The sequence below is a fragment of the Medicago truncatula genome, chromosome 1, assembly GCF_003473485.1.
Source record: "Medicago truncatula cultivar Jemalong A17 chromosome 1, MtrunA17r5.0-ANR, whole genome shotgun sequence".
NCBI classification, from domain to species: Eukaryota; Viridiplantae; Streptophyta; class Magnoliopsida; order Fabales; family Fabaceae; genus Medicago; species Medicago truncatula.
In genome coordinates this window covers 55,852,628-55,871,981 of record NC_053042.1, presented here as the reverse complement: position 1 = coordinate 55,871,981, position 19,354 = coordinate 55,852,628, and the positions used below count along the sequence as shown (strand labels likewise).

Below are 19,354 nucleotides of genomic sequence, written 5' to 3'. Positions count from 1 at the left end.
ATTTAAATGAGGAGAGAATTTTCAATTTTGAAATGAATGGCAAATGAGTGAGAAGTTCAAATTTGATAAATTGAAATGCTTTAAGAACATTCAAATGATAAGGTCAAACAATTGAATTTGAAATGATTTTAAGCCTACATCGCATATTTATGGTAAGAAGAGATAGAGTTTTATGCTTTGTGAGGATTTTGTTTGGAAAAAAGTCAAATGATTCTGATAACTAATGGCGTAGGAGTGAATCAATGGCATTGAAGCTTTGATCTACGTCGGGAGCTTTAATCATGCGCAAGAGTGAATCAATTGCGTGTTAAAAGGATGAGGACGTCAAATGTGTGAATTAAATGCAATAGAAGAAATTCAGGCTGATTAGGAAATGCACTCAATCTTTCTAAATCAAGCTTGTATGTATTAACTTTGTTTGTTGGTGCTGAACTACCATTCAAATTTAAAATGAATTGCCTTAAACAATTTAATGAATGACAAACAACATGAAATGAAATGAAGTTATTGCGTGTTAAAGGGATGAGGAAGTCAACGGTGTGAATTAATTGCGTTGGAATGGGAGGGAAAAAGCTAGGTTATGAATTGGGGTTAGGGATTGCTTGACCAGACAAGCTTTAGAAAGAAAGATATGCGTATATACATATTAGTGTATTTTTTTCGGCTTTGTTCGAGTTACATTTTTTTTAGCAAATTGTCCGAGATATATTTTTGGAAGGACAAAAATATCTTGTTCTAGTTTTATGGACTATAAAATCAAATTTCATTAATTCCCACGAGCTTAACTCATTTGGTAAGAGATAATGCACAATATGTGCAGGGATCGGGGTTCGAATTCCGGACACCCCACTTATTAATTTTTAAGGTGAATTTCTCTAACTACTTGACAAAAAAAATCACTATAAAGTTAGAGATGAAAAACTTATTTCATCTGTTTTTTTAAAGAATCTTATTTAACTCTTATAATATAGGATTATAACGATAATTTTCCACCCATGAACCTGCTAACCCTCCCAAATGTGAAAAACTTGGGCAGGGTCGGTTGGTTAGCATCGGATGTTTACTTTTTCCCACCCCTACAACATTTTATATGAACATGACCCTCGTATTGAAAAATTTGGGTTAAATATACTTGAATCACACAGCACTAAATTATTAGATCCTTGAATCTTGTTAATAAATGGTTGGAGTGTAGATTACCTACTTGCGAATCCATTGTTTATTGTCTATTTAGTCCAATATATACCTTATTTTTAATAATGGTTTTTTTAAGTGTTGTGTGAGTCATTTGTGATGTTTTAATATTTGGATGTGGTTTGTCTACAAAATTTATTATCTTCCTTTTTCTTTGAACAAGTGGTATATATTGGACTAACTAATAAACATTTTCAACACGAGGGTCATATAAAATTGTGTTGATGTCGTACCAAAAATATATTCTATTGACGTGGTTGTCCATTCTTATTTCTTATCGTGCTGCATATTTAATAATTATTTTAACATTTACATTTTTGGCAGTACCCTTCTTTCAACAAAAAAATAAATTTGTTAGATGACATAGTTGACAATGTGCATTGTTGACATGACATACTTTGATCATATTTTTTTACTAATATATAAATATAAATAATATTAAGATGTTGGATTCGTCTCGATGAATGTTTTTAAAATATTAAATTTTCATAATTTTTTTCTAATAGATAATTAAAGATAAAAAATATGTATTGACATGTGTGACAAAATCAACTATATCAGTTAATATGGGATAGAGGAAGTATGTTTTAAGAGTACAAGTTAACGTTTTCCAATCTTTTTAAGTAGTGCATCGGGGACACTAAACATTTTCCATATATTAATTATATATTCTCCTTAAAATAAGAAACTTATTAATTTTTTTAATGGAAAACAAATTATATCGTCAATTTACAATGGTTTAAAAAGTCTTAAATTAATGGAAATATTACATTAACCTTCCGCAATGTTTTAGTATACAACACAAACATTCATTTTAGTTTAATAAAATAACTCACCTCCCTTCAAGTTAACATCCTTTTGACAAAAAAACACTCCCTAGAGTTAACATTGCTAACGTTGTTAGCGAGAAAACACATCACTACACTGTGCTTCTGAAAATCTTAGAACTGTGCCCGTTGATCTAAAGTTAATATTATGATATTTTTAAAATTATGATATGACAAATCATTGAAGTTGATCGGCATTTCATAAAAAAGAAATCGGATAGTGGATTTATAACTACAACCTACATTCGTTATATATATATATATATAGGCATCACTTGATATATGTATTAACAAAAAGTTTATCAATGGAACGTTTCAACCAATTTACTTGTAAGCTTGAAATTTTTGAAATACATTCACGAATTTTAGGGGGAGTATTATAATTATAAATATTAGTATTGTATATGAGGCCCATTAAACAAACCCATTAAAACTAGATTTATCTCTATTTAAACAAGTTAAATTTCAACATTGTAATTTACAACCTTGATATAATATTAAAAAAAAACATTTCACAATTCTACACACATGTTGTAACTTCTTCAATCAAAACATCATGGCTTGGTGGCACCGCTACAAATCTGCAAGCTTCGTATTCACATTATTCATCATTATTTTCATGATAATATGGTTAGCTTGCTTTGGGGTTCGTAGGAAAGAACATAATTCTGGTATTTTTTGCGATAATGAATTGTTTCATATACATTTGTTAGATAAATTGCTGAAATTAGGTTCTTTGTTTTAAATCCTTGTTATTCCATTGTTTGAAATGTTTACTTTTGTTTATGAATATGAACTATTACATTGTTTTTTTTTTTACAATTTTAAGCACGTCTTATTCTTTCCTGTGCTTGAAAGTCAGTCGTTTCCGTATCATTTTTCTTGAATGATTTTAATTTTACTTCTTAAAAAACGTTTTAAAATTAGCATACATCAAAAAGAATGTTCACAAATGTTTTAAAGTCCATTAATAATAAGTCATAATTTGTCAAAAAAATCCAATAATATTAATAACAAAAATAATCAGGTAAAAAAGGAACAATAGTAAGTAGATTGATAGATATTTATAAAAAAAATTCCCTATTTCAAACCATTTCCTTATTTTTTTTGCATGACAATTTCCGCATTATTTAAAATTTTATTATTTTTTTTTTTGTGGTGGTCGAAGTTCAAACCGAAATCTTGCATATATTATGTACAACTAAGTTAAGATTACGAAGACTTAAAAGTCCGTTAAATAAAAAACACACAAAAATAAATATAAAAAAAAAAAAGAAAAATTTAAAATAAGAAAATGCTTTGCTGTATATTAATTTAAAATTAACGTTTCTTACAGTTTCTGATTCCACAAAAAAACAATTCCAATATTCACGTGTGTTGTGTTGTAACTTCTTCACTCACTTCAACGTTAGTTCAACTTCAACCAAACCCATTACTCTCTCTCTCTCTCTCTCTAAAAACCATGGCTTTGTGCTACTGTTACAAACCCACATTATTCATCATTGTTTTCACATTCTTCATTTCTCAATCTTTTGCAGTCAAAATCTCACAACCACATCATTCTCTTCCATTCATTTGGCCTCTTCCTGCAAAATTCACATTCGGCAATGATTCTCTTTCCATTGATCCATCACTTTCCCTCACCGGCAATGGTGCTTCTTCATCAATTGTTCGAGCTGCTTTTGATAGATATAGAGGGATAGTGTTCAAGAACAGTTACAGCTTTGGTTTTCTTAGAACAGGAAAAGTTGCTTATGATGTTACAAAATTGAATATTGTTGTTCATTCCAAAAATGAAGAGGTGGGTTACTTTTTGTTTTGTTTTTTATATTGTGTTTTTTTAGAAAGTTTTGATTTTGAGATTAGGAAATTGGTTTGTGTTGCAGCTTCAACTTGGAGTGGATGAAAGCTATAATTTGTTTATTTCAAAAGCTACAGGTTCTGGGAAAGTCACAATTGAGGTTTGGTTTTGTTTTGTTTTTGTGACAATCATTTGTTGTTGAATTCTAATATCCGATGATGTTTTTATATGTTGTTGTGTGAATTTCAAGTGTTTACGGTCCCCTTTTGTTGTTGTAATTTCTTTTTTATAATTATTTATGTTTTATTCAATAGCATACTTTTGATGTGTAAGTATCAAGAACAAGTCAATCAAGAAATTGTTGATTGATGTGTTCTGTTTTGGGGTCAACCAAATTTCTTGAAATTGACTTGTTTTCTTTTGCGTTGTGTTTCATTTCTTATTGGTGGAAATTGGAATGACCGAAACAAATAAATTGGATTTTTTTTTTGTTTTATATTCTTTTTTTTTTTTTTTTGGAATGACTGAAACAAATAATATGGCATGATCGTTAGTAATTTTGTGAATTTTTTAACGCAGGCAAATACTGTTTTTGGTGCGTTGCGGGGATTAGAGGTATGTGTAAAATTTGCAACTCAAATTCATCTCATTTTTTTTCTTATATTCTAAAAATGAGATGTGATTCATCTAATTTTTTTTTTTCTTCCTATTTTCTTGTTTATAGCAAACTTGATGTTGTATGGGACATAGTGTTGTGTTGGGCGGGAAAGAACCAACACGAGAATAAATTAAGCGTAATAGAGATGAAGATGACAAGATGTTGCATTGGATGTGTGGTAACTAGACTATATGTGATAAGGTTAACAAGGAGAACATTAGAGAGAGAGAGAGAGAGAGAGAGTAGTGGTAGCACCTAGCATAGAAAAATGGTGGAAACCCGGCTTAGGTGGTTTGGACATGTAGATAGAAAATTTGTAAATTTTGTAGTAACAAGAGTAGACTAGATGGAGGGTAGTCAAATCACTAGAGGCATATGAAGACAGAGAAAAACTATAAGAGAAACTAAGATCTAGAAATTAACGAGTTTGATAGAAATATGATATATGATAGAATATTATGGTGACATTTGATGCATATAGCCGACCTCATTTAGTGGGATAAAACGTGGTTGTTGTTGTACTCGTGATGCTTTGATGACATTATTTCATAAATAATCGAAATGGGGTTTAGATACTACTACATATTTCTGGTCAATGTTCCAATTTTACTCTTCAAAATAAGTAACTTTTTTTTTTTGGGTGCAATCTTCATATATAAAGTTTGCATTTTGTCCATATGGTCGACAAAATCCACAGCTATGTTCATGTATACCGATTAAGATTATGATTGCATCAGTTTGAAGTTTTGTTTTTTTTTCTCTTATACCTCATTACCTATAAGTTGCTTTAAGTCATTTGTATTATATACCTGTTTTGCTCGAGTCTGTAAAAAAAATTGTTTTCCATGAAAATGAAAACTGAACTGTTGTTGTTGTTGTGTTTTTCAATGAGTATTCACAGACTTGTAATTCCTTTTGAGTTATATTTGACTTATTTCCTCCATCTCCTTTTTTATGATGATTTCCCAGACGTTCAGCCAATTGTGTTCTTTTGATTATTCAACTAAAACAGTACAAATATACAAGGCACCATGGTCCATCCGAGATAAACCGAGATTTCCATTTCGTGGACTTATGTTGGGTGAGCCAATATATTTTGTAAAAGAGGCAACTCTATATTTGGTGAGTGTTCATATGCAGTGATCAAAGGCTATTGACACATATCTTTGGTTTCTTTTATTTTGCAGATACATCTAGGCACTATTTACCAGTTGATGTAATTAAGCAGATAATTGAATCTATGTCCTACACCAAACTTGTAAGATAAACATCATGCCTTTCTTTTTACGTCTCTCTTGGTTGTTTGTGTCAATTTGAAACTATACTGTCTCCAAAACTTGCACACTGCTATTTTAATGCAGCTCTGATACGCAATATTTTACATGGTAGAATGTTTTACATTGGCACATGGTAGACACACAGTCATTTCCACTTGAAGTACCTACATATCCAAATTTGTGGAAAGGTTCATATACAAAGTGGGAACGTTACACAATAGAGGATGCATATGAAATTGTCAAGTAAGATTCGCCGTGTTACATCTTTGAGTTGGCTTTATCAATCTAAGGTTGCCTAACACTGTTGTCTTTTCATGTTTTATACTTTATCATGATATAAAGCTTTTCCAAAATGAGAGGTGAGGTATCTTTAAAATCCTTTTGAAGCTTCTATTTCATATTATTCACAGTATTTTGCAGTTTTGATCATACAAGATAATGAAAGTTTCTATTGTTGTGGTTTATCACAGGCATAAATGTGATGGCAGAAGTGGATGTCCCTGGTCATGCAGAATCATGGTAAAGCTTGTATCATGGTCAACTTTCTCTTAACCTGATAGGATTATATGACAGTCTTATCGATTTTATACTAATGCTGAAATTGAAAATAGTTATACCTGGAAAACAACAAAATTTATTTTTCTTTTACAATTTGTTGTAAGAGGAGGGCTAGGAACACTCTCTCTAACACCCGATCTTTGTTGGGTGAAATCTATGCAGGTCCCACACTTTGTAAATGGGTCCCACGTAAAGTGGTAAGACCCGCATTGATTTCATCCAACAAGAGAGTGGGTGTTAGAGAGAGCGTTGAAAAGAGTGTTCTTAGCACTCCTCTTTGTGAGGGTAAATAGTTCTTTCAATAAAGGCTTAGTTTACCATAGAAAAGTTGAGTCTTCCAATTTATTATTTCTACTGACAGCTAGTATTGTACACCGGAAATATTTTAAGGTTGTTATTTTTTGTTTCTGTTTAGGGGTGTTGGATATCCTGATCTTTGGCCATCACCCACGTGTAAAAGCCCGCTAGATGTTTCAAAGAAGTTTACCTTTGATGTCCTTTCTGGCATTATGACAGGTTAAGTTCCTATGAAACATGCATCATTGTACTAATGTGCATACTTACCTTGCTTCATCTTCTGCACTTCCTTGTCTTTTTCTGTAACTTACAAAATTATCATTAATTTATTTTTCTTTCTCATTGTCTGTTTCTAAATTTACAGATATTAGAAAAATATTCCCCTTTGAACTATTTCACTTGGGTGGTGATGAAGTGAATACAGGTCAGTATGCATTGCTTTCTTTTTGCAGCTTGCTAAAGAACCACTTGACATGAAATCTTTAAGCCGTCAACCTAAGTCCTAAGAATCATTTTTATTATTAGTACAACTTAAGTTGGTAATATAGTCTATAGTGCTAAAATGTGTGACAGTGCCTGCCACTTCATAACAATCGAAATGATTACAATCATAATAAAAAAATAGAAATTGGTTTAGTGCAAGCTATACTCCACTTTGTGTCAAATCGATGCTAATTTATAAGAGATCACTTTTTATTTTGACAGATTGCTGGACCAATACTACTCAGGTGAACAAATGGTACAAATGTTAACCTTCGATACTCGTTCATTTCATTATATGATGATTTTTGTTTCTTAGAACTGTAAATTCGTTAAATCCCTCAAGCAAAGGAAACTCAAATTAAATTGAAAATGTAAACCTCAACATAGAAAGTGGTTTTTTTTTGTGCCTCTATCCGGTGGTCAAAGTTACAGAAAATTAACCATCACAGTCCATGAATTTGATTATTGTCGTACATCAAGCACAATATTTAGACGTGATTATATCTCCAATGCAGGCTTCAGAATCACAAGATGGCTGCTAATGATGCTTACCAATACTTTGTACTGAAGGCCCAAAACATGGCTATTTCGAAAAACTGGAGTCCTGTGAACTGGTATGATCTTTATTTGTATCGATGTCAATATTATATATCGTCTTTACTACTTCAGCATACTATTTCATGTTCTTAAATCATAGCCATATTTTTTAAATCCAACTTTTTAATGTAACTTATCAGGGAAGAAACCTTCAATACGTTTCCAACAAAACTCCATCCGCGGACCGTTGTGCATAACTGGTGAATTCTCATCCATGTAGTTCATTTTGGCACGAATCTCAAATGACTCATTCTCATTCTTCAGTATTTTATGTAATTACCGTAGGTTGGGCCCCGGTGTTTGCCCGAAGGTTGTTGCAAAAGGCTTGAGGTGTATTTTCAGTAACCAAGGTGTATGGTATCTTGACCATGTGGATGTACCTTGGGATGTTGTCTATAATGCTGAGCCACTAGAAGGAATACATGAAGCTTCTGAACAAAAACTTGTGCTTGGAGGAGAAGTTTGCATGTGGGCTGAGAGAGCTGATACATCAGATGTTCAGCAAACAATATGGCCTCGCGCTGCAGCAGCAGCAGGTTAGTTATCTTACTAATCCAAAGTTGTTCGTCATTGTGGCATTATATGTAATTACAATTAGTCCTGTAAAATTGAGTCTCATTCCCTTTATAGTTAAATTAAATAGTATAAAAGCAAAGGTCACGTGAAAGGCTCATACCTTGTGCCATGAAACACTGACATAGACATGAACACCAGACACGGTACCGACACCGACACATAGACGCTAATAATAACTTGAGAAAATGGAAGTGATTATACGTAACCCACATGTGTCGGTGTTGTGTTGATGTCGGAGTCCAACTTGTGTTAGTCTGACACTTGGACACAACTTAAATCTGAAGTGTCTGCGCTATATAGCTCGTTTGTCTATGTATAGTTCAATATTTGTGGATTTAGAATAGAGTACACGTGTGTGTATGCTTGTATATCTGTCAATCTTGTCTTATGTAGAGGTGCCTCTTCACTTTATCATTTTCTTTTGTTATATATGTATATCTGTCAATCTTGTCTTAGTTTGATTTGTTTATGAAAAATTAACAATGAATTATTTCCAACAGAACGTTTGTGGAGTGAGAGACAATATACTTCAGGTAGGAATAGTAACTCAACTGCATTATCACGGTTGCAATACTTCAGATGTCTGTTGAATAGAAGAGGGGTTCCAGCTGCTCCTGTCACAAATTTTTATGCTAGAACTGCTCCTGATGGTCCAGGTTCATGCTTTGAGCAATGACTTTAGAATGCTTCTGCTGTCTAATAATTCTAGACAGTTGTTGAAAATATCTCTACTAAGCATGGCCGTCTAATGTTAGTGCTCTGGTGAATGGACTGTAATCATGTTATAATATAAGTTATTGTATTCAATAATAAGATTTCTTCATTTGTCTCTAACTAATTGCAAATTTAATGGACTTTGTGATGCTTAAGCTTATAGTACTCTATCATTCTATGTAGAAAGCTATTGGTAACATCATTTAATTGGAACCAAATATTGGTTTTCAAGACTTTTTTTCTTTCCAATTTTACTCTTCATTTAAACTTTTCTATTTAGGATTTTATCATTCTTTACCTGATCAACAAATACCGGAGAAAGACATGGTTTTTGATAGAGCATTGTGACGTCGTTTGACATAGTGAGATAAAGTTTGGTTGTTTATGTTGTTGTACCTAATCAAATAATTGAATTCAATCATACTTTCAAATTTCAATAACAAATTTGATCTAATCCTAATTAAATTTTAGTACAAATCTAGTTAATTCTTAAATCGGTTTTAACAAATCAAATTTGGATCTTAATTTAATTTTGAATTAAAAATAGTGATTAAAATATTAACGTAAAATGACATAATTTAGTCCAAAATTTCAAGTTTAATTTTGAACACGGTTGTCAATTATAGTATGACAAGTATATACAACATTTCCTAAAAAAAAAGTATATACAACATAATCTTTCAAAAAAAAAATGCAACATAAGCTTATCAAAATGTGTATTTTTTATTAATATTATAATAGAAAAATAGAGATAAATTTGTCCACAAAAAAATAGAGATAAATTAAAATTTTGAAATAAATTATATATCTTTATATTTAAATACAATAATAAATTGATTTGAATAGAGTGATTAAAATATCAATGTAAAATGACATAACAGAGTGATTAAAAAGGTGAGTATAACCGATATTGTTAGGCTGGATGCCATGACCGGGGTTCGAACCCCAGTACCTCCACTTGTGTGTGTGAGTTTATAATGGCTTTGCGTCTATCTCCAAAAAAAAAAAAAAAAAAAAAGGTCAGTATAGCTTTTCCTATGCAACGTTTTTGAAATATGCGTATATAACTGCATTGAGATGAATGAATAGCCACAAAGAAACTTCAATCTTCTGTTTTTGACCTAATATTTCAAAATGGCTTCCAACTCCAAATTCACGCTGAAACTTCTGATAGACACAGAGAATGAGAAAGTTGTTTTTGCTGAAGCATCAAAATCCGTAGTAGATTTTCTTCTCCACATGCTAGGCTTGCCTCTTGCTACTGTAGTTAAACTCCTGGGCAACAATGACATGGTTGGTAGCATAGGAAACATTTATCAAAGTGTTGAAGATCTTGATGAGAAATTCATGCATCAAGAACAATCCAAGAATCTTCTCTTAAATCCAACCGCTTCCATCTCTTCAAATGAATTCTGTAATCTTTTGCCCACAATCGATGGCAATGATGAATCTTCCATATCATCTTTATCTGAATTTCTTCTTGTGGCCGAGTTGGACAAAGAGGATGATGAAGATGATGAGGACTATGAGGAGGAGGAGAAGGACGAGGATGAGGAAGATGATGAGGACGAGGATGATGATGAGGACGAAGAGGAGGAGGAGGACAAGGATGAGGAAGATGATGAGGACGAGGATGATTATGAGGACGAAGAGGAGGAGGAATACATAGGATCTACTTTGTACTATGCCTGCCCAAATAGATGTGGTGTAGAGGTCACATGTGATGAAAAAACTATTTGTTCTCGGTGCAACATAGCTATGAACCGCCGTTCACATTTTGAGCTTAAGACAAAGGATGTTGAAGAAAACATCTTGATTAAGAATGGGTTCGTGAAAGATGATGTAACTTTCTTGGTGATGGATGATTTAGTTATTCAACCCTTGAGTTCAGCTATATCAATGGTTTCTTTACTTAGAAACAAGTTTAATATCAACGAGATTGGTGTCTTGCAAGAAATGGTGGTTGAATTGGGGCTGGATGAGGTAAGTATTGCCACTTGTATTTTCATGTGTTTTATATCTAATTTTTAGTATATCTTGTATGCCGTTGAATTCTAATTGTGTTCGTCTGTTCCTTTTTAGTTGTTATTTTTGTAGAAATTTTGTGTTCATAATTACATGTTGTTTTCAAAGTTTAATGGAGTAACATTTAACTTGGTATATGCAAAAATCTTAAATCTTTTTAAAAAGATTTGTTAATCGGATATGATACATAAATCTCCTCGTCAATTAGACTATTAGGGGGAATATGGGGAGAATATTGGAAGCTTGGTGGATTGGGGTAGTGTCTCTTGGCCTAATTACGCTTAGACATGGTGAAAGGACTTAGACTCGTTGGAAGTGGCGGTGGGCTCAAATTAGTTAAAAGGGGAGGTGATTAGGAAGGTTGGAAATAGTCAGAGGATTAAATTTTGGAAGGACTGTTGGGTTGGAAAGACCCCACTTTGTGATTAATGTCCTCATCTTTTCTTTCATTTCTGATCAAAAGATATAAAAGTGTCAGATATTAGGAGGGTGGGAGGTCTAGACTAGAGGTGAATTGGTTGTTCTCTTGGTGGTGAGTGTTGTTTGATTGGGAGGTGGAGCTTCTTAAAAATCTTATGGAGTTGGTGGTTGGAAGAGGAGGATTCTTGGGGGTGGAGGGCGGAAGATGGTGGAGAGTTTACGGTGAAATCAAAATATAGATTGTTAGAGGGGTTGGTGGTGTTGGAAGAGAATTTGGACATAGTGGCAGAACAAGTGTTTAGTTTCTTGTGGAAGAGTCTGACGCTTGCTTTCTCTTGGAAACCACTTCTAGACCGTATACCAACAGGAAGAAATTTAGCTTGGCGCAAAGTAATAGATCCGGAAAGTTCTACAGTTTGTGTTCTTTGTGAAGATAGGGAGGAAACTGTGTGTCATGTATCTTGCATTGTGAGGTTGCTTCAAGAGTTTGGTTGTGTTTCGTTGGCCTGGGCTTAATTTATTGACTCCACCAAATTTGTAAATTTATTTGGTTTGGTTGCATGGGGAAGGTAGAAATAAGAAGCTTTGAAGGGTTTTTTATACTAATTTGGCATTCAACTATTTGGGTCGCGGTTTTTGAGTGTTTAAGGGAGGCTGGTGTTGGGTTGGCAGGTTGGTGTGTTTCTGCAGGGGTGTTCTTTCAAGCTGCTGCCTGGTGTAGTTTGGAGTTATCAATGCCTTGTTTTTATGCCGTAGAGAGTCTGGCGTGGGTTCTGTAGTTGGCCGATTCTTGTTTTTTTATGCTGTTTTGTGTTTGTTTTGTTTCACTCATTGGAATTTGGTAGAGTTTTAGCTTTTAGGTATTGATATTGTTCTTAGCCTCTGGTGGTGTAGGTTGCAAATTTCTGCTTATATACGGAACTGTTCTGGTTGTATTCGTCTGTCGCAAGTCCAGTTAATATATTCTTTTCTCTGTTTAAAATAAAATAAAATATATCAGACTAAGAATGGATCAATCAAACTAGTACAATAGGAGTCATCTAATGAAGTGAGCCCTATATTAAATAACAAATCAAAAAAATCCAATCCGGTCTCTTGAAACTTCTACCTATTTTTTCATCTAACATGTCAATATTTTATTACAAAACCTTTTGAACAAATACTAGATACCACAATAAGAATTTCAGTGTTTTTCTTCAAAATTCTGCTTTGCATTTTAATTTTATAAATATTATTGGATGTATTTAATTTGTTAGATTGACATGCTTTTTTTTTTTCTTTCTAATAGGGTATCAAGATGCTGAAGGCTTCTCTGCAGACAAAGATGGTTTTAACTAGTGTTTTCATCAAGAAGGAATGTTGAGAGATATATATGCGACCAATTGACGAATCTTTTATGTTTTTAGCTACAAAATGTGAAGATGTCTAACATTTTGTTTTTGTTTTGGCTACCTAATTTGTTTGTGGTGATTTCTGCCATGTTTTGAATGAAATTTTGATGAACTGTCCCCCAATATATTGTAAGTATTTGGTCTACTGTGATTCCAAATCATAAATAATTATCACTGAACTTGGAATATAGCGGTAGGAAAACTTCGTCTTTGTTTTGTTTGCAGGGTGCTTCTGGGAATGCATGGGGCTATTCATGTAGACTAGAATGCTTTTCTCTGTTTTTTTATGAAAGAATGCTTTGCTCTTTATGTTATAATGCTCTAGCATATTATATCTGCATTGTAACCCATGACCCCAGGTATATCTCATAATAAAGTGCTTGTTTTTCATCCCTTCACGATTCTTAAAAATTGATCCTGCCAGGATTTATCCATCTGGATCACGAAGATGTATCAGTTTTTTTCGGATTAACCCATTCAGATGCAAGAAAAATGTGTTTTTTTTATCTCATCTAGATTGATAAATCTGGAGGAGTGTGATTTAAAAAAAAAAAAAAAACAGTGGGGGAGTAAAAGCTGCTCTCCTTATAATATTTGCAACAAGTGTAGCTACTGGAACTCTATATCAGTGGGGGAGAACTAGTATTTTGGTGGTCACAGATGTTGTTGTTGTTCATACTTCTTTTTTTGGCTCTCCTTATGCTAACAAGGACCTTGATATATACTGTCTAAATAAACTACTTCTTTTGCTTGTGCTGAAAAGGAAAAAGATTAAGTTTTACTTTTGAATGAAAATTGAAAACTATTTAATGTTTGATAAATCTACATAATTTAAAATGCGGCAATGAGATTCAGAATCCAGACACCTTGATGCCTATAACTTAGCCATGGTGGAAGCAAGGTTAGAAGTTGTTAGCCAACGTTAAAGCTTCGGTTTCTCGTGTTCTCAAAGCCAAATATTTTGTTAAGGGATCATTCTTGGATATACCTTTGGGTCACAATCCAAATTATTTATGAAGGAACATTTGAAGTTCTCAATTTCGGAAGAGAATTGGACATGAAAATTGAAAAGGTCTAGTTATGAGGCTCATAGGTCCACTTATGTCTTGTTTTGATAATCTCAGGGTACACAACATTTTCATAGCAGGAACTAGAGTTTGGACTTTGGAATAAGACTCTAATCGGTCAATTCTGTTGATGGGAAATGGAAAATAGCTTGATCTGCGGGCAAGGGCGTGGGGACGCACGAGCCCGTGGAGGATGAGAAGTTGGCTAACCCATAAGTTGGCTGGCTGAAATGCAATATGTATGCAGCCTTCTCTCACCAAAGCAAGATGACTGAGATTGAGATATGTTTCAAAAATAGTTTTGGCTATTCTGTTCGGTCCTTAGCAGGGGCCTGTTGAGAGTTGCTTCTGCTTCTTTTGCTCTTCCTCGTCTTTTTCTCTAACATACAAAACTATGGATATATATTATGTCGGTGTTTATTAAAACCTGGCCAATACGTACACTGACCTCATAAATTAATTTTGTTTTTTCATTGTCCTTTTCAAAATTTACAGATATGAGAAAAATATTCCCCTCTGAATTGTTTCACTTGGGTGGAAGTGAATATACATGTCAATATGCATGGTTTTCTCCTAACAATTGCTCACTCTAGTCTATTGTGTTAAAATGAGTAACAATGCCTGTAAATACAATAGAATTATAACGATCGTTATCAAATTAAATTGAAAACGTGAACCTCAACATAGAAAGTAGTTTTTTTAACTTATAATATTGGATTCTCTGCTTGCAAAGTATGCAACTATAACATTGGATTATATCCTTGCAAAGTATGCCTAGAACAAAATAGTAATTTTACAAACATAATAATTTTTTTCTCTGAATTCAGTTGGCAATATTTGTGGAGGTATACTCGGTAAAATTTAAACTTGTATTATCGACATAGCTGGCGGCAGTTACATTTGTTTGTTTTGATTCCTATTTCAACGACAAAAAACTTGGTCAGTTACATTAGGTTACATCGAAATTGTGCAAATCTTGCAGCCTCTCGCGTGTTTTTGACCTATCTCCATATTTCAAACTTGGAAATGGCTTTACCTTCCTCCTCCAAGTCCAAATTAACCATGACGCTTATCATTGACACAAAGAAGGAGAAAGTTCTCTTTGCTGAAACATCAAAACCTGTAGTAGATATTCTTCTCCACATGTCAACCTTGCCTTTGGCTACTGTCGTAAAGCTCCAAGAATTTGTGGACATTTTTAAGCAGAAATACAGTCTACATGATGAGATCATATAGATAGCAATATCCTAGAAATTGTAGTAGCATGGAGATTTAGCCTTAGTTTTGTTTGCAGCATGCTTCTTTTGAAGTGCATTGGGCCATTTATGCAGAATGTTTATATCTTTATTATGAAATAAATATGCTCAATCACGTTATATTTGCATCTTTATAATACTAATTCCAATGGAAGTAGCTACTGGAACTCTATATCAAGAGCTTACATTGCTTATGTTAAATTTGAAATAGATATGGGTGTATAACTTGATTTTGGTAAGTTTAGGTGACAAATCGTAACTTTCATACTTTTTTGGCTTAATTGCACTTTTGGACCCCTATCTTTTCAAAAGTTGCGGTTATGGACCCCTAATTAATTTAAATACAAAACAGCCCCCTATGTTTTGATTCTTTAGCAGTTTTGGACCCCCAAGGCAAAAAAAATAAAAATTAACACGTGGCACCTCACTTAGGGTGCCATGTCAGCGTTGACCGAGTCAACAATGGACTGGGGGTCCCAAACTGCCAAAAAATCAAAACATAGGGGGCTGTTTTGTATTTAAATTAGTTAGGGGTCCATAACCGCAACTTTTGAAAAGATAGGGGTCCAAAAGTGCAATTAAATCTACTTTTTTTTGTCAAAGTAACTATCATACTTGGGGGTAATAGAATATAGAGCTGGTGGTCACAAATGTTGTAATGGTTCAATATTGGGTAAATTTTGTGTATATTTCAAAAAATTTAGTGTCTTTAAGTGAAAATTATAGAAAGACATTTTATTAAAAAACTAGTTTTGACTTGGTATCCATCTCCCTATTATTGATTTTAGCACTTATTTGAACGTGTTATCCTCTTAAATAGAAGAAGGTTAATTATCAAAAGATTATTGACCGTGTTCCATTATTTATTTATTTTAGTAAAAAGGAAAATTAAATCTTGACCAAAAAAAAAAAGGAAAATTAAAATAAATAAAAAGAGAGATGCAAAGACCGGAGGGACATGAAACCTGGCCCAGTACAACCTAAAAGGGGATACAAACCTAATCAACCCTCATCTATCATAACAAAAATCACTGATCATGGCGCAACCCAGTGAACCCGTGTACCGGCGCGAAGCTCCCTGAACAAAGCAGCAAGCAAAAAAGCTCTTTCGAGCATCAAATACCAGAGTGTAGCTAGACAAGATGACTTGAAACCTGCAGGTCTCAATAGACATGGAAACATCAGAGAGGCGAAGCAGTCAGGCCACCAAACACAATGACGTTCAAACATACGCTTAAGAACTCAGATCGAGGGACGATTCCAATACGTTATTAATTAGCGCAACCCTTTCGGGTTAACATAACCATACCCTTTTAGGTTTTTGAAATCAAACCACATCAAAAAGAGGCCAAAAGTCTTCAACCACCTAGTGTCTGATCACGAACATCATGAACAAAAAACATACCAGACGCCGGTGAAGAACATTCGGAACACACGCCACCAGCAACCCAAACAAACACCAACCACCAGCCACAGAAGCTTCACCTACCAACCAGCCTTCAGCGCGAACAAGAAACAACAGCAAAAGAAGGTGCACCAACCCAAACCAAATTGTCGAGGACCCACGAAACCAGCTACGTAAAATCACCAGCAGCCCAACCACTAGATCAACGACGGAACACTGCCACCAACCTCGGGTCGACGGCAACACCATCTATCTACAAACAAAACCACAACATGTACGAGCAATACAAACAAAATGACCTTCAATCATGAATCCAAAAAGCTTCTCGCGAACCCAAAACTACGTCGAACCCAGATCCACGAAAACTTTTCAAAGAAACAAAACCCATGAAGAGGAGAGCATGAACCCAAAGGTTCTAGAGATGGATCAAAGGAGTAGTTGCGGCTGTGCACCGACGACTCAACTGGTGGTGCAGCCATAAAGGCGAACGCAACACCACTCACTAGTGCTACATCATGAAAAATGAACTTTGGATGTGAGGGGAAGAGTAAAAAGGAAGGCCGTGGTGAGTTTTGGAGGTCAAATTCGTATCAAGTCTCAATACGTTGATAGATACTCCATCTGGTCGCATTTATAAGCAAAAAATAACAATTTTTTAGCCTCATTGAATAATAATATATCCGGTCTATGTACATATATGTTAGATACATTAATTATTTAATGAACCTAAAAATATGAATTTTGCTAAGCTAACGGTGCAACAACTTTTCTCTCTGACAGGAATGACACGTCCGAATTCGGCTGCATTATTTCTTCTTGTTGTTCTTTGTTTACTGCTTTATTTTCCAACTCTAAGGTGAAGTTTGTTATGCGACAAGCTAACAGGGTTGCCCATTCTCTTGCAAGAGAAGCCATGTTACTAGCTAGTCGCGCGGTTTATTATGAAATACTCATTTGTATTGAAACTCTTATTATCAATAAAATACTATAAGCAAGTTTCCCTAAAAAAAAATTAATTATTTAATAAACCTAAAAATATGAATTTTGCTTATAAATGTGACGGATGAGTGATTTTAACCATGTTCCGTTATGCTAAGCTACCGAATATCCTTTAATTTCTCATTTGACTCATCATTATTAACATGCATTTTACCCTTTTTTTTTCTAACAGTAATTTAGTGTTTTGACCGTGCAATGTTCGTGTGAACTATCAAATTACTATATTCCGTTTGCGTTTTATCCACTTAAATACATGGGATTGAACTAGAAAGCTTGTTTTGTAACATGTTTGATTTAGAAATTGGTCATAAGATTTGACAAACCAAGTAGTAAATGCTAGAAAAAAACATAAATTTTTGTCTCTAGCTAAATTGTCACAACTTTTTTTTTCTTTCTAGAAAGCAAACTATCAAAAATACTAAAATACTCACTCCGTCCAATAATAACCGAGTCATTTGTAAAAAAAAAAAGCTTAAATGCATCTAAAGGTCCTTTAAGTTTTTCGTTTTTCCCAAAGTGGTCCTTTAAATTTCAAAAATCTCAAACAAGTCCTTTTAATTTTTGAATCGTTTCAAACAAGTCATGTTGTATATAGCATAGTTTGTAATTGCTTCATTGAACTCATCTTTGGTATCAAATCTGGTTCCTAACACCCACTTAAAATTATTCATCTTTTTAGGCATGACAAATGGTGGATAATGCTCTTTGTTGCTATCATCTGAATCATCACCATCATCCTCTAAAATGACTAGTTTGAAACGATTCAAAAACTAAAATGACTTGTTTGGGACTTTTGAAACTTAAAGGACCACTTTGGGAAAAACGAAAAACTTAAAGGACATTTAGATGCATTTGACCAAAAAAATATTGTCCCAAAAAAAATTGACTCATTTAACTTTTCAATACAATATTAATTACTTTTTTTTCTTTCAATTATAACTCTAATTAATACTACTTTCACAACTCTCAATTCGACATATTCTACTTTGCATTTATGATGCACCAATAGTTTATAAGGACACTCAAAATCATTTTTCTCTCTCTTTCACTTATATACATTTTTTCTTGTGAAATGATCAAAAAGCTCTTTTAAAATGGAAGGGAGGGAGTACTTTTTAATTTTTCAATATAAAAAATATTATATCTCTATCTAATACAGTTATACCGTATCCATATATTTGTATTATTTGGTCCGGTACGACATATTCTAATTAATAACTCTAATTCTTTCAATTCGACATATTCTACTTAATACTACTTTCACAACTCTCAATTCGACATATTTTACTTTGCATTTATGATGCACCAATAGTTTATAAGGACACTCAAAATCATTTTTCTCTCTCTTTCACTTATGTACATTTTTTCTTGTGAAATGATCAAAAAGCTCTTTTAAAATGGAAGGGAGGGAGTACTTTTTAATTTTTCAATATAAAAAATATTATATCTCTATCTAATACAGTTATACCGTATCCATATTTGTATTATTTGGTCCGGTACGCAAATCACGCACACAAGTAAAATGATACTATGTCTAAAATTAGAAAACATTTTGTAAACAAGTAATGTAGTGTACTAGTAGCTTGACCTAGGCTCATAATGACAGTAAAGATTTGCCACAACTATACTATAAGCCAATGAACATTCAATTACTTTTACCATGAATTGTTGCAAAGAATCCTACTCTTCTGCACTGAGTGAATGCTTTTATTGGCTAAACTAACTGATTAAAGATTTTCCATAGATCTTCCACTCTTTAATTAATTATTTGTGCAACAACCACACGCAACTCTTTGGGTTAATATTTGC

General features: G+C 33.4%; 2 protein-coding genes across 2 annotated transcripts; both read left to right on the top strand.

Annotated features, from left to right (window-relative positions):
• The first annotated feature begins 3,390 nt into the window (after window positions 1–3,390).
• On the top strand, window positions 3,391–9,137 carry LOC25485726 (beta-hexosaminidase 1). Its single transcript, XM_013615003.3, has 15 exons — window positions 3,391–3,822; window positions 3,908–3,982; window positions 4,402–4,437; window positions 5,450–5,561; window positions 5,668–5,738; window positions 5,870–6,000; window positions 6,100–6,116; window positions 6,228–6,276; window positions 6,731–6,831; window positions 6,977–7,036; window positions 7,318–7,351; window positions 7,611–7,709; window positions 7,833–7,892; window positions 7,978–8,228; window positions 8,769–9,137. Exons 1-15 carry the CDS (start codon window positions 3,484–3,486, stop codon window positions 8,942–8,944), a joined length of 1,611 nt encoding a protein of 536 aa, XP_013470457.1. The 5' UTR covers window positions 3,391–3,483; the 3' UTR covers window positions 8,945–9,137.
• Window positions 9,138–10,098: 961 nt separating this feature from the next.
• On the top strand, window positions 10,099–12,983 carry LOC120577914 (putative uncharacterized protein YGR160W). Its single transcript, XM_039829878.1, has 2 exons — window positions 10,099–10,965; window positions 12,716–12,983. The coding sequence occupies exons 1-2, from the start codon at window positions 10,117–10,119 to the stop codon at window positions 12,788–12,790; spliced, it is 924 nt and encodes a 307-aa protein (XP_039685812.1). The 5' UTR covers window positions 10,099–10,116; the 3' UTR covers window positions 12,791–12,983.
• The last annotated feature ends 6,371 nt before the right edge of the window (window positions 12,984–19,354 follow it).